This window comes from Ovis canadensis, chromosome 11 (genome assembly GCF_042477335.2).
Source record: "Ovis canadensis isolate MfBH-ARS-UI-01 breed Bighorn chromosome 11, ARS-UI_OviCan_v2, whole genome shotgun sequence".
In the NCBI taxonomy this organism is placed as follows: Eukaryota; Metazoa; Chordata; class Mammalia; order Artiodactyla; family Bovidae; genus Ovis; species Ovis canadensis.
The window spans coordinates 29,086,894-29,099,402 of record NC_091255.1 but is presented as its reverse complement, the minus strand read 5'-3'; the positions used below and the strand labels follow the sequence as shown (position 1 = coordinate 29,099,402).

At 51.6% G+C, this 12,509-nt stretch overlaps 1 protein-coding gene and 1 long non-coding RNA gene across 11 annotated transcripts in view; one reads left to right on the top strand and one right to left on the bottom strand.

Annotated features, from left to right (window-relative positions):
- MYO18A (myosin XVIIIA) overlaps window positions 1-12,509 on the top strand; it is a 101,622-nt gene that overhangs the window by 30,007 nt on the left and 59,106 nt on the right. The window contains exon 1 of one of the 10 annotated variants that reach the window (XM_069602978.1): window positions 8,451-8,531. The exons of the other annotated variants lie outside the window; for them this stretch is intronic. Coding sequence (XP_069459079.1) covers window positions 8,526-8,531 — 6 coding nt within the window. The 5' untranslated portion in view covers window positions 8,451-8,525. Of the gene's footprint in view, window positions 1-8,450; window positions 8,532-12,509 lie in introns of those variants that run through there. 10 annotated transcript variants of the gene reach the window in all.
- Window positions 3,338-8,393, bottom strand: LOC138447297 (uncharacterized). Its single transcript, XR_011259777.1, has 2 exons — window positions 8,320-8,393; window positions 3,338-5,395 (listed from the first exon to the last, which is right to left on the bottom strand). It is a non-coding gene; the product is annotated as an uncharacterized lncRNA (long non-coding RNA).

The window sequence follows — 12,509 nt, the reverse complement described above, 5'->3', positions numbered from 1 at the left end:
CTCACACGCCAGGAGACCTCACTGATATTTTATTTAAACTGGTGTGTCTGACTCTTAAACTGGGTTTCCTTTTTTTTCTCCTGTGGACATAGAGAAGAGTTGTCTATTATATGAAAAATAGAAGAACAGTTCTTCATTATGCCTATCGGCTCCTGTCTCTCAGAGGGGGCAGGGATGGGAATATTGTGTCATTCATTTACTAGTGCCCCAAGTCTTGGTGGAATTTGGGGCAGGAGAGTGGAGGATGTTGGGAAATCATCCTCAAGGCTGGCCCTTGGCTTTGGACCTTGTGGGAGCTTGGCAAGCAGAGCCAGTTTGGAAATCCCCAGGGGCCGTGAGGAAATCCCCAGCAGCTGAGAGTCCTCAGGGAGCAGCAGGCCAAATGGAGCCACCAGTCAGGTGGTCCCTGCCGGCAGCCAGAACCTGACTTCAGGGAAATGGACTCCTGCTCTTGTCAGAGAGGACAAGCCCAGACTTCCCCGCCTGGGCTCTGTGCCCATGAGATGGTATGGGGTCCACAGGCTCTGAGCAAACCTTTGGGTATGCAGATACAGGGACTTGGGGAGCTCTAAGCCTTAGTGGGATTCCCTGGTGGCTCAGACGGTAAAGAGTCTGCCCATGTTGCAGGAGACCCAAGTTCGATCCCTGGGTCAGGAAGATCCCACGGAGAAGGAAATGGCCACCCACTCAGTATTCTTGCCTGGAAAAAATCCCATGGACAGAGGAGCCTGGGGGCTACAGTCCATGGGGTCGCAAAGAGTTGGGACACAACTGAGCGACTTCACAAGCCTCAGTGACCACCTCTGGGACAAGCCCACTGACCCTTCTGGATTGCTTGTCCCAGAACTGTCCCCACTACACAGGCTCAAGGCGTCCTTGGAGTCTTCTGTTTATTTATGAAGTCATCCATTCATCCGTTTTATTCCATCAGTAAGCGTTTGAATGCCTACTATACATGAGGACTGCTTTGGGCTGTGGGAATGGAGCAGTGATGAGCACAAAGTCCGCGCGGAGCTCGTCCTAGCCTCTTCTCGAAGTACCCATAGGGTGAAGGGAGAGGCCATCTTGACATTTCAGCCTCCTCTCCTGGGGGCGCCTCTTGGGGGCGGAGCCGGGAAGGCGACCCCGAGGAGGTGATATCCCACTGCCTGGGCCCTGGCGGACCCTTGTGAAGGAGGCGACCGCCCTCTGCCGGGCGTTAGCAGCAACACAGGGCGGATGCACCGCGGGATTCCAGGCGCATGTGCCGACCTGGCCCCTCCCTCCCGATCCCGCCCTAGCGCTGGCGGCGAGCGGGCGGGGCCAGGAAGCGTAGGCCTCAGGGGTTGGGGGCGAGGCCAAGGCTGGCTGGGCCCCTAGCCACCTCCTAGGCAGGATTATCTGCCCAGCCTTGGGTGTGCACCCTGGGTCTCAGCAGGTTTCTTCTAGCCCTCCTCCCCTCCCAGAAGGTTTCCTCTAGCCCTCCTCCCCATCCCTAGGCTTCTTCAAGAAAGTCTGTTGGGGTCCACTGGTTATTGATGCCCAACAATTTAAGAAAAAACACCTTAAGTATCTCAAAGGGTACCAGTCACTACTAACACCTTTACACTGTTTTTTCATAGGCGAGAAGACTTTTGTTATACACACACACAGGTGATAAAGGATAATCCTTCCCAGCAGAGGAAAGTCACAAGTACTGAGAAAACCTTGAATTGATCACCCTGGAGAATGCATTTGTCTGGTGATGAGGCGTCTCCTACCCATAAATGCATAAATGCTCCAGCCCCTCCCCAGCCATCAGAGCTGAGTGCTGGAAACAGGACTTGCCCCAGCTTCCCTAAATAAAGAGTTCTATTGCATGCTTCTCTCATAGCTCAGTTGGTAAAGAATCTGCCTGCAATACAGGAGGCCCTGGTTCAATTCCTGGGTCGAGAACATCCCCTGAGAAGGGATAGGCTACCCACTCCAGGATTCTTGGGCTTCCCTGGTGGCTCAGCTGATCAAGAATCCGCCTGCAATGCGGTCGACCTGGGTTCGATCCCTGGGTTGGAAAGATCCTCTGGAGAAGGGAAAGGCTACCCACTCCAGTATTATGGCCTAGAGAATTCCATGGACTATACAGTCCATGGGGTCACAAAGAGTCGGACAGGACTGAGCGACTTTCACTTTCACTTTCACATTGCAAGCTAGGTCGCTTCAGTCGTGTTCCACTCTTTGCGATCCTATGGACTGTAGCCCACGAGGCTCCTCTGTCCATGGCATTCTCCAGGCAAGAATACTGGAGTGGGTTGCCATACCCTCCTCCAGGGGATCTTCCTGACCCAGGGATCCAAACCCACCTCTTTTACATCTCTTGCATTGGCGGTGGGTTCTTTACCACTAGTGCTGGGGGGGCAGGCCAAGAGTCCTATTAGTGACATTTTATACATTGCAAATTAGTAATAATACAATGGATACTACACAGTTAGAATCCATTTATGGAGACAGTACTTATAGCCTTTTTCTTTTTTTGAGTTCTGATTAAAGGGTAATAACAAAGACAAATGGGGTCAGAGCAGTATTCTTTCATTAATATGTTAACTAGAACCTCAGTCTCAATGTTTTACAAACTATCTCCCTCTAAACCAGCCTCAAGAAATTCACAGTCTCGTGATTAGGGGATGAAACAAACAAAAAACCAAAAAACCCCAAACAAGCATTGTGCTTCCCCACAGTGTTCACCTTGAGGTATTACATATCAATACTAGTTTCACAAGTAAACCACTTACTCCTCAGAACCTCCTGCCTAGCTTGCTCTGGCTCTGCTCAGCCGCTTTGCCTGGCCCAGTGCCCAAAACAGAGCCAAGGACCGTTCACTCATCCAACGCTACCAATGTGGGAGAGCAGGGTAGTTGAAATTGTTACTCTATCTAAATATTCCTTTGAATATTAAAAGAATATTCCTCATTCTTTTATCCGCAGCTAATTGCACATGTAGGCTTCCCTGGTGGCTCATTGGTAAGGAATCCACCTGCCAGTGCAGGAGATACAGGTTCAATCTCCAGTCTGGGAAGATCCCCTGGAGAAGGAAATGGCAACCCACTCCAGTATTCTTGCCTGGGAAATCCCACGGACAGAGGATCCTAGCGGGCTATAGTCCATAAGGTTGCAAAAGAGTTAAAAACGACTTAGCAACTAAACAAGCTGCACAAGTACCTTTCAGATCAGTTGGTTAAATCCAGTGGGTATTTACTGAACACCTACTGTGTGCCTAGTTCTAGAGGGGGGGATGGTCTCTAACGGAAGTAGGAAATGTTCTTGTTCTCCAGGGAGAGAAGAAGGCTTAAACATATCACACAAATGTATTACCATCAAAACATCAGTTTGGTCATGGCGTATATTCACTCATTAAAATTCAATAAATTCAAATACAGCTCACTATCCCCCCACTCCCACCACGCACACACACAACCAGTGCGAAAGTAGAGCTTTCCTATGAAACCTTTTGGAAGATGAAATGGTGTAAAGTGAAGAAGCAATTACCTAAGGGCACATTTTGCTAATGGATGCATTACAAAATCATAAGGCACAGATACAGATTCAGTTCAAAGCTATGGTGATTTGATGCTGAGAGGCTGAGTGTGGTTCCTGGAGAAGGAGCTTGGCAGGGTTGCCCAGGGTGTGTGCTGCCTCTGAAACGCTTGCTGCCAAACAAATGCTGGATGCAGGTTTTGCTTTTCTAGCATTTTTTTTTTTTCCGTAAAAGCAAACCACCTCTTCAGATTTCTTTTGCTTGTCGGAAGCAGGTACTAATGTAGGTCTTCTGTAAAGCTAAGTGGCATAAAGCAAACTTTGAAAAAGCAGAGGATACCTGTATATGGTTGTGTAGGAAACTATATTACTTGTAGTCTGAAACCGTAACCATTGTATTTTGTCTACTTCACTGTGTACATTATGCTTTCAGATATAAGGATGGTTTATACAAAAGCATGTGTAATCTATTTTGTGAGCAAGTTAAGGGATTTTTAAGAGTAATTTTGGCTATATTCTATTTTTGTCTTACATGTTGACTTTAGCAACTCTAACCCCCCATGGTGTGTGACTCCCATGTATGTGACGGAGCACCGTGCTAAGTATATTCAAGAATCACCATGCATGACCGGTGATATGAATATTTATGTATAGACAGTGAATGCTGTAGTTTTTAGTAATAATCACTATCAACCATTTGCTAGACCTAATGCTAGGTGCTTTCCACATATTACTTTTTAAAATTCTCACAGCAACCCAAGAAGATGAGTATACTATAAGGCAAAAAAGTGGAAAGTTTAAGAAGTAACTTCCCCTTAGGTCAGACTGCAAAAAAAAAAAGAGGCTGAGATTCGGTCTTTGCATTACCACACCACTCAGGCCTTGGGTTTTGGAATGGCTTCATGAAGGAGGTGGGACTCGAAATGGACTTGGAGAAATGGGGAGGGTTGGGAAGGTAGAGAGGCTGGTGGAGAGGCTTTCAGAAGTAAAGGCTCTGAGGCTGATGAGGGCCTGAGGTCTTGTCTGAGAGAGTGAGAGCCTGGCGTGCTGGGGAGATGGTGAGGGTGAGAGAAAGGTGAGGGTGAAGTCCTGAGGAGGAGCCAGATTGTGTCCGTCCTTGGAGGCACTTGAGGCACCCGGCGTGGTCTGGCTAGCTGTGGGAGTGACTGCATGGCCCCCCAGAGCCGTAGGGCAGGTGTAAGGACCAGGCCCCGGAACAGCACTGAGCGTTGGGCCGCAGAGGGACCAGCCATGGTTATGTGTGAAGCTGAGCGGGTTGCCAGGGCCCCAGCTTCCCCCTCTGAATGAAGAGGTCGTCCTTCTCATGAAGGGAAGTGAAACTGCTCTGAGAGGGTCCCTGTCAGTAACACTAAGCATTTCAGAGACAGAGTAGACAGGACCTAGTCATGAGCAGAACCTCAGAGTGGACGGGCCTGTGGTTACCAGAAGTCAGAACAAGACTGTGCAGATAAAGTGACCCTCAGTCACCCAGAAGCTTCCAGGACACTGCTGAGTGGGAGGGGCGCCCCGAAGGTTCTCACGCAGCTGCAATAGAGAAATCCCAGTCTGTGTGTGAAAACCCAGGCTTCACTCCCAGCAGAGGCTGTGGGCTCGCTGACATCCCACTGGTTCTGTTCTGGCCTCTTCTGTCAGGCTTGGTTATCAGGTTTTACAGCCTTTGGCAGAAACAGCTTGTCAGAAGGAGGTGAGACTGCTGGAGACAGGCACGCTGACAGGCAGAGTGACAGCAGGGGGAGGGGACAAATGAACCGAACGAGCAGCAGGTACACAGACACAAAGGGCGTCGGAAGCCACGGGGGTAGAGCGAGCCTTCACGGCTGCGGTGCCGAGACGGGCCTGGTGCTCTCAGAGAGTGGTTCAGGGCATTGATGAGGCAGAAGCCAGGCTGTAAGTCAGGAGCTCAGAGTTTAAGGTGTTTGAGATGAGTTTTGTGCCTCAGACAGTAAAGAATCTGCCTCCAATGCAGGAGACCCGGGTACCATCCCTGGAGAAGGGAAGATCCCCTGGAGAAGGGAATGACAACCCACTCCAGTATTCTGCCTGGAGAATCCCATGGACAGAGGAGACTGGTGGGCTACAGTCCATAGGGCCGCAAAGGGTTGGACACGACTGAGCGACTAACACTTTCCCTTTCAGAGTATTTTAACTTAAGAAATTTACAGAGTCTATAAAAGTCTGTTATTTTTATGATTTTAAGTAGTCACAGAATTGAGAAAACTACTTAAAATAGAAAATATTTTGTCCCTTAAAAGGGGTAGACTTCAGTTACCTGGAAATTTTGCTTGTGTTGTCCCTTTTCTCCCCCTAATGATCACAGATAGGTAATAATTGTTAAAACTTATTGAAAACGTATGGGCTTTGCAAGTCCCACTTCAGAGAAAAAAAAAAAAAAAACAATGCAAGTCCCACTTCATTTAATCCCTGCAATAACTCTATGTGGTAGGCACTGTTTTTCTCCCCATTTTACAGGTGAAGAAATGGAAGCACAGAGTTAAGTTGTGTAGTTTACTGCATGGAGGAGCCAAGATTGAACCAGGCAGTCTGACTCTGGAGGTCTCACTGACTTAAGTACAATACACTGTGAATAATTCCTTTAAAGCAGTGATCCTCAGAATCATCTGGAGGGCTGGTAAAACCATAGATGCTGGGTCCCCTATCCAGAGTTTCTGATTCAGTAGGTCTGGGGTGCAACTCTAAAATTTACATTTCTAACACGTTCCTAGGTGATGTTGATCCTGCCGGGCTGGGGACCACATTTTGAAAACCAAAGCCATTTCACCAACTGAGGTTTCACCAATCTCATATTAACAGCGTGAGTGCAGCCTAATCCTCGCTTCGCAGATAACAGAAACTTAAGTCATCTGCCCATGGTCGCACAGCTAAATCATTCAGTCCTTCGTTCACTGACTGTCTCACTGATTTAACAAACAGGCACCTCTGCCCTAGGCCTTATGCTTGACCCTCCAATCAAGCAACTCTCAGCTGTGGCTGCATGTAGGAATCACCTGGGGAGCTTTTAAAAATCCCAGTGTCCAGGCTGCCCTCCCAGACCAATCAAATCAGAAACTGGGAGGAAGTGGTGGGATCCAGGCATTGGTATCTTTAAAGTCCCACAGGGGTTTTCAGTGTGCTGCAGAGGTTGGCATCGTTGTGTCAAGAAAGCCCTGGAGATGCAGAGACCTGTGACACAGTGCATGCCTCTGAGGGGCCAGATCACCTTCCCAGGGAAACACACCCTTCCCTGGGAGGTAGTTGTTCAGTCACTCAGTCTTGCCCGACTCTGCGACCCCATGGATTGTAGCCCGCCAGGCTCCTCTGTCCATGGCATTTCCCAGGCAAGAATACTGGAGTAAGTTGCCATTTCCTTCTCCAAGGGACCTCCCTGACCCGGGGACCAAACCAGGATCTCCTGCATTGGCAGGCAGGTTCTTTACCACTGAGCCACCTGGGAAGCCCCCTCCCTAGAAAGCAGTGCTTGAGTGCTAAGGCGCTTCAGTCATGTCCGGCTCTTTTTGACCCTACCGACTGTAGTCTGCCAGGTTCCTCCGTCCATGGAATTCTCCAGCCAAGAATACTGGAACAGGTGGCCTTGCCTCCTCCAGGGGATCTTTCCGACCCAGGGATCGAACTCACGTCTCTGATGTCTCCTGTATTAGCAGGCAGGTTCTTTACCACTAGCACCACCTGGGGAGCCCAGTCCTGATGGCTGGTACAGTGAGTGGCAGGTAGGAGGTGGAGCTAGGCTTTGGTCTTCTTGGGCAGTGCTTAGCAGCCTTTTCCCTGGGCTCACTGGAGCAGCCGGGATGATAGGCCTGGGGGTCTCCAGAACCCCTGCTGGGCCCTGGTTAGGTGACAGTTCTGCTCAGGCTTCTTAGCACCCCCACCCTCACCCCACCGCTGCTCTTCCCAGAGAGGAAGAGGGAGGCGACAACTGTTTCCTTTATTCTGCAGAGCTGACAGTGTCTGAGACAGCTTCAGAAGAGCTGTCTCTTGGCTCCTTCCTACCTGCTCCCAGCCCCCATTTCGGTCTCATGGGTGTCCCCAGCCCTGGTCTGGGCACCCTGGGATACTAACTCCACAGGCTTCTCTTCATGCGGAGCACTGGCCTCGCTGCAGCGCTTGCTCATCAGCCAGACACCCACAATTTCCTCTGCTTGCAGGCCCACCCACCCTGCCCCACCAGCCCCACCCTCCTCAGTTGCTGGCAGTGTGGGAGAGAGGGACGTCTACACAGAGCGTGCAGTCAATTCCATGCATGTCCCCAGTGTATTTATAACAGGGAGGCAGCCACAGTGGGCCTCAGACTGATCGTGTGGGTCTCTGCTCCTACAGGACTTTACAGGATGGCCGTACAGCTGCTGTTTGGGCACAGCGTGCAGCGGGTCCTGTGTGTGTCTGTTGCTGCTGTTGTATCGGAGGTGACGTTAGTGGTTGTCTTGGCCTCTGCCGCAGTCATTAGTTGGCTGGGGTGAGCCTATGATTGCGTGTTCTCAAGAACACTGTGCTGTGATCGAGTGTTCATGCGTGCTGGTGTGTGTGTGTCTGTGTGTGTGTGTACGTATGCTCATCTTGATCCTAGCCTGTGGGGCTGGGGGGCTGCAGGTCTCAAATTCCTCTGCTATTTTTAGGGGCCATATCAGCTCAGCTGTTGGGAGCCCGGGTGTGTGTCAGTCGGAAAGTCTCCCCCTCCCTGTCCCTTGCCCCTATCCCTCCAACACCTCCGGCCCCCCACCCCCACCCCACGTCCTTCCCCTCAGAGCCTCCTCCTCCTCCAGGCACGCTGTATCCCCCCTCTGCCTCCTAGCATACCTGGTTCCCGCAGTCCTCCCGGCCAGGCCACTCAATCTCTCACTCTCTCCGACTGGCTCTGGCCAGGGTTGGGCAGCTCTGGCCGGGAGGGGCCTGGGGAGAGGGAGGCGAACAGGGGCGGGGCCACTGCCAGTGCTATTTTGAGCCGCTAACGGGAGCAGCATCGGAGAGGAGACTCCTTGCTCTGGGCTGCTCCGGGCCAGGCCATGCGGGTGAGTGTCCCTCTGACCCCCCACCCCGGAAATGCCCCAGACTCCTCACGTTGTCTCCTCATTTAGGAAAGGAGGGGCCTTTTTGTTGTTTCCCTCGATGTGGCTGAAGTAGGTGGGGAGGGAGGGCTCAGGCTCCTCTCTTGGCCTCTTGGTGAGGAGGGAATCCTTCATCCCCACAGCCTCTGCCTCTCATGACTTCGGGAGTTTGGGAGGGGACACCATCCTCTAAACCTCAGGGTCCGGGGACTGTATCAGTCACCCTACCTGCCCGGGACACGCCTTCCCCACAAACTGTGAGTGCCCCAGGCCTTCATTCCTGGGAATGCTATTACCTCCCAAAGCCCAGAACCCAGCATCTCCCAGGCCTTTGGAAGTCCTGTCCCTGGTTTGCGTTGCCAGCAAAGCCCTCCACCTACCCCCCCCCCCACCCCTCTTTCCTCCTGGTGAACAAGAGAGGGGCTTGAGAGGGCTGGTTTGGGGACTTGTCAGGGCTCCCCGCTCGGAGCCCCCGAAGGTGGGCTCAGCGTCGCCTCCTCCATTTCTGTGAATTGGACACTCATATGGGGCACAGAGGGCATCTCAGGGATGCCCTGACCCTCTACAGGTCTCTTTTTTAGCAGAGATTACTTCAGAAGAGTAAGTTCCTTAAAAAAGCAAGTGAGGAGAGACAGAGCTGCCTCCAGTGTGTTCTTCTCCCCCACGCCGCTCCTCCCAGCCACCAAGGATAAGGTTTTCAGTTGTGTCAGCAGTTGGCTGAGTCTAGGAGCTGGCCTGGCGGAGGTGGATCAGGAGCCTGAGATATGCCTGAGAGCATTTGTGTCCCCCTGTGCCCAGAGCCTGCCCCGCCCCAGCCTCAAAACTGGCACCAGTGTCAAGGTGTGTGGGCGGGCTGGGGGTGGGGCCTGAGAGACTTCACACCCTGGGAGTGGGTGCTTCCTGCTTAACACCCCACCCCACCCCTGCCCACCTTGGGCATCCAGGTCTCTGGCACCAGGTCACAGATTTGGGGCCATGCACGATGATGGCCAAGCAGTTGCTAAAGTGCCCTGCAGGCAGGCAGTGAGGATCCCCAGAGAAGGGGGGCCGGCCCCCAGCAGGTCTGGCCGTTGGAAGAGGAAGCCTGGGCCTTCTGCAACTGCGGTGCTGACAGGAAGCCATCCCAGCGCACCTGCTTCCTCCAGGCTGGCCCAGCCGGCGGTGGCCTCTCACTTGGTGGCTTTCTGTTCTGCCCTGGGCCAGAGGAGGGCTCTTGCTGGAGGCTGGACCGAAGGCACCGGACTGTCCCTGCCAAACTCTTCTCCCCTTTCTCCTCTGGCAGCCTGGCCTTGAGGGCATTCCTGGCAGAGCGCCCCCCCCCCCCCGCCCCCATTCCTCCCAGGTGGCTCAGTATAAAGCTTATTGCAGTCACGGGCAGGTAGAGGGGTAAGGCCATCTCTGGAAAACCCCTGCTTTCTACCCAAACTGTTGCTCTGGCAGGAGGTGTCATGGGAGGTCAGTGACGCAGGTGAACCAAGGAGGGGAGGGGGCAGGGCTACCTTCTGTCCCCTGACATGAGCCTCCGGGGTTCCTGCTGGAGGGCAGACCTGGGTGTGCGTCCCAGTCGGCCACTTGCTCCCATGAGACCTTTGTTGTTGTTCAGTCGCTAAGTCGTGTCTGACTCTGCAAACCCATGAGACCTTGGACAGGTCAGTTCCTTTTGCTCATCTGTAAAGTAGGAATCATACTAGTATCTGCTTCAGAGGGATGTTGTGAGGATTAATTGAGATAATGCATGTCAAGGGTTTAACACAGTACCTGGCACTTAGTACATGCTCTTATTGAGCTAACTGTTCTTACTGGTATTTCTTCCTTATACCGCTGCCCTCCTCTCCTATCCTTAGATAAGTTGGTGCTAGGTTAGGACTAGCAGGGAGAGGGTCACCTGGGAGATACCCTCTGCATTCCAGTGGTAGAGGGGAGAGCTGCCAGGCTCCTTGGTCACAAATGGCGGATCTTCTCTTCCTTTAGGCGCTCACTCTTGGGGTGTCCACTGTCCTTGGGCGCTCACAGTGGGTGGATGTCTTGCATGGACATTTGGGCCTCAATGTATTTGCCCAGGCTGAGCACTCCATGCCTAGAGGGTGCCTCATGGGTGGAATGATTCTCCTAGGGGCGTTTGTGTACCCGTTCCCTCCTGCAAGGGACCCAGAGGATGATAAGTAAAGAGCGGATGGTCCTGCTCGTGATGCAGAGGGTGAGACCCAGCCTGCCCCAGCCCCCTAACTCAACCCCAGCCTTTGAAGCCTTCAGGGCAGAGGGTAGATGGGTCTCTCCATACATTTCTTGGATTTCTCCTCCTTGAGAACAAATGTTTTTGGCTGTTATCTCCTCTGCTTTTTCTTTTTTATGGACTGTTTTACCATCTTTATAATAGAAATAAATAGTAAGTAACAAATACATAACACGATAAATACCAAGTGTTTCTATTGTGTCTAATTTGCACAATTTACAAGATTGTTATGATCACTGTTTGCTTACTATTTAGGTTCTAGTGTTTTTGATTGATGTTATTTTAGGAGGAGTTTTCCATATGGCTACATTGTCCACATATTTGTTAGTTTAAATCGCAACATAACAATGGATTGTACTAATTTAGCAGTTTACCTGACCCCCTCCCATTCTTAGGGAGTTAATTATTTCCAGTTTAGGGCCGTTATAGATGGTGCATCTTTGCATAGGTTTGTGTGTGGGGGGGGGGGAGGGGGGTGGTTTCTCCTAAGTCAGCTTATACATTCTGGAAGATGGGATGGCTACTGTGGGCTCTGCAAAGAGCTACTAAGCAATTTCAGAGTGTCCTGCCCTCCCCTCATCCCCATGGTTTACTATCTACTTATTGTTGCTAAAGTTAGAGATTATACCTCCCTTGTTTTTCCCCACATCCCTGGGAATTGGGATGGACAAGCTTTATTCTTGATAATTTACAGCCGACAGAAGAGACTAGATGGGAATAAGAGGTTTGTACAGAGGACCCCCACTGCAGGACCGTCAGGCAACAAACATCTATTAAGTGCCCACAGTACGATGAGTAAAAACAGAGTCCTGCCCATGAGGGAATCAGTCTGGAGAGTGATCTAGGCAGCACAAGCGGCTCCCAAGATCCATCCTGGCTGTGAATCGCAGTGCTCCCACCTGCCAGCTGCGGGGCCCTCAGTGCGGGACTTGCCTTCTTCATTTCCTTACCCAGATAGTGGGTTGTTGTGAGGATTAGGTGAGGAGGGAGTGTGAAGCACCTATCACTGTGCTGAGCACCACAGTGAGGATTTGGTGAGCCTTGGTTTCTCTTCCCTTCTGGAAGAGAAGAGGACAGGAGTGCCAGAAGGCAGGAGGTGGCCAGAGCCTTAGAGAGTGGTGGGCTTGTGGTCCCTTCGCAAGTCCAGAAACTCAGTTTGGGCACATTGAATGCTGGTAAGCTCCGCCCTTTCAATCTCTGCTTTGGCTGGACGCAGGCCTCCTGAAGCTCAATGCTGACACAGATCTTAACCAGAGTTGGCCACTAAGGATGACTCAGCCCCCCAACCCTGCCTGACACAGCAGAAAAGATGGGCCTCCAAGGGAGCCGCACAGGCTTGCAGCCGGAGCCACTGGGGTTGAAACCCCAGCTCCACCACTTACCAGCTTTATGACTTCATCTCTCAGTCTTCTTCCTCGTCAGTAAAACGGGAATAATAATGGTTCTCCTATCCTAAGGCTATAAGATTTATATACAAAAATACACATAAAACACCTTTACAGGGCCCTTCTCATTGTAGGTGCTCCATGTTCAGTAATGAATGTTGTTGGAAATGTCTGAACTCACCAGAGAGAGGACAGGTCAGAGGAGAGAGGACAGGTCAGAGAAGAGAGGCTGTTGCTCCCAGGCACCCTCGCTCCACAGAACCATCAGGTCTCAGTTCTGCTAGAGTAGCAGAGAGAGATGTAGGTGACTGTAGCGGAGATGCT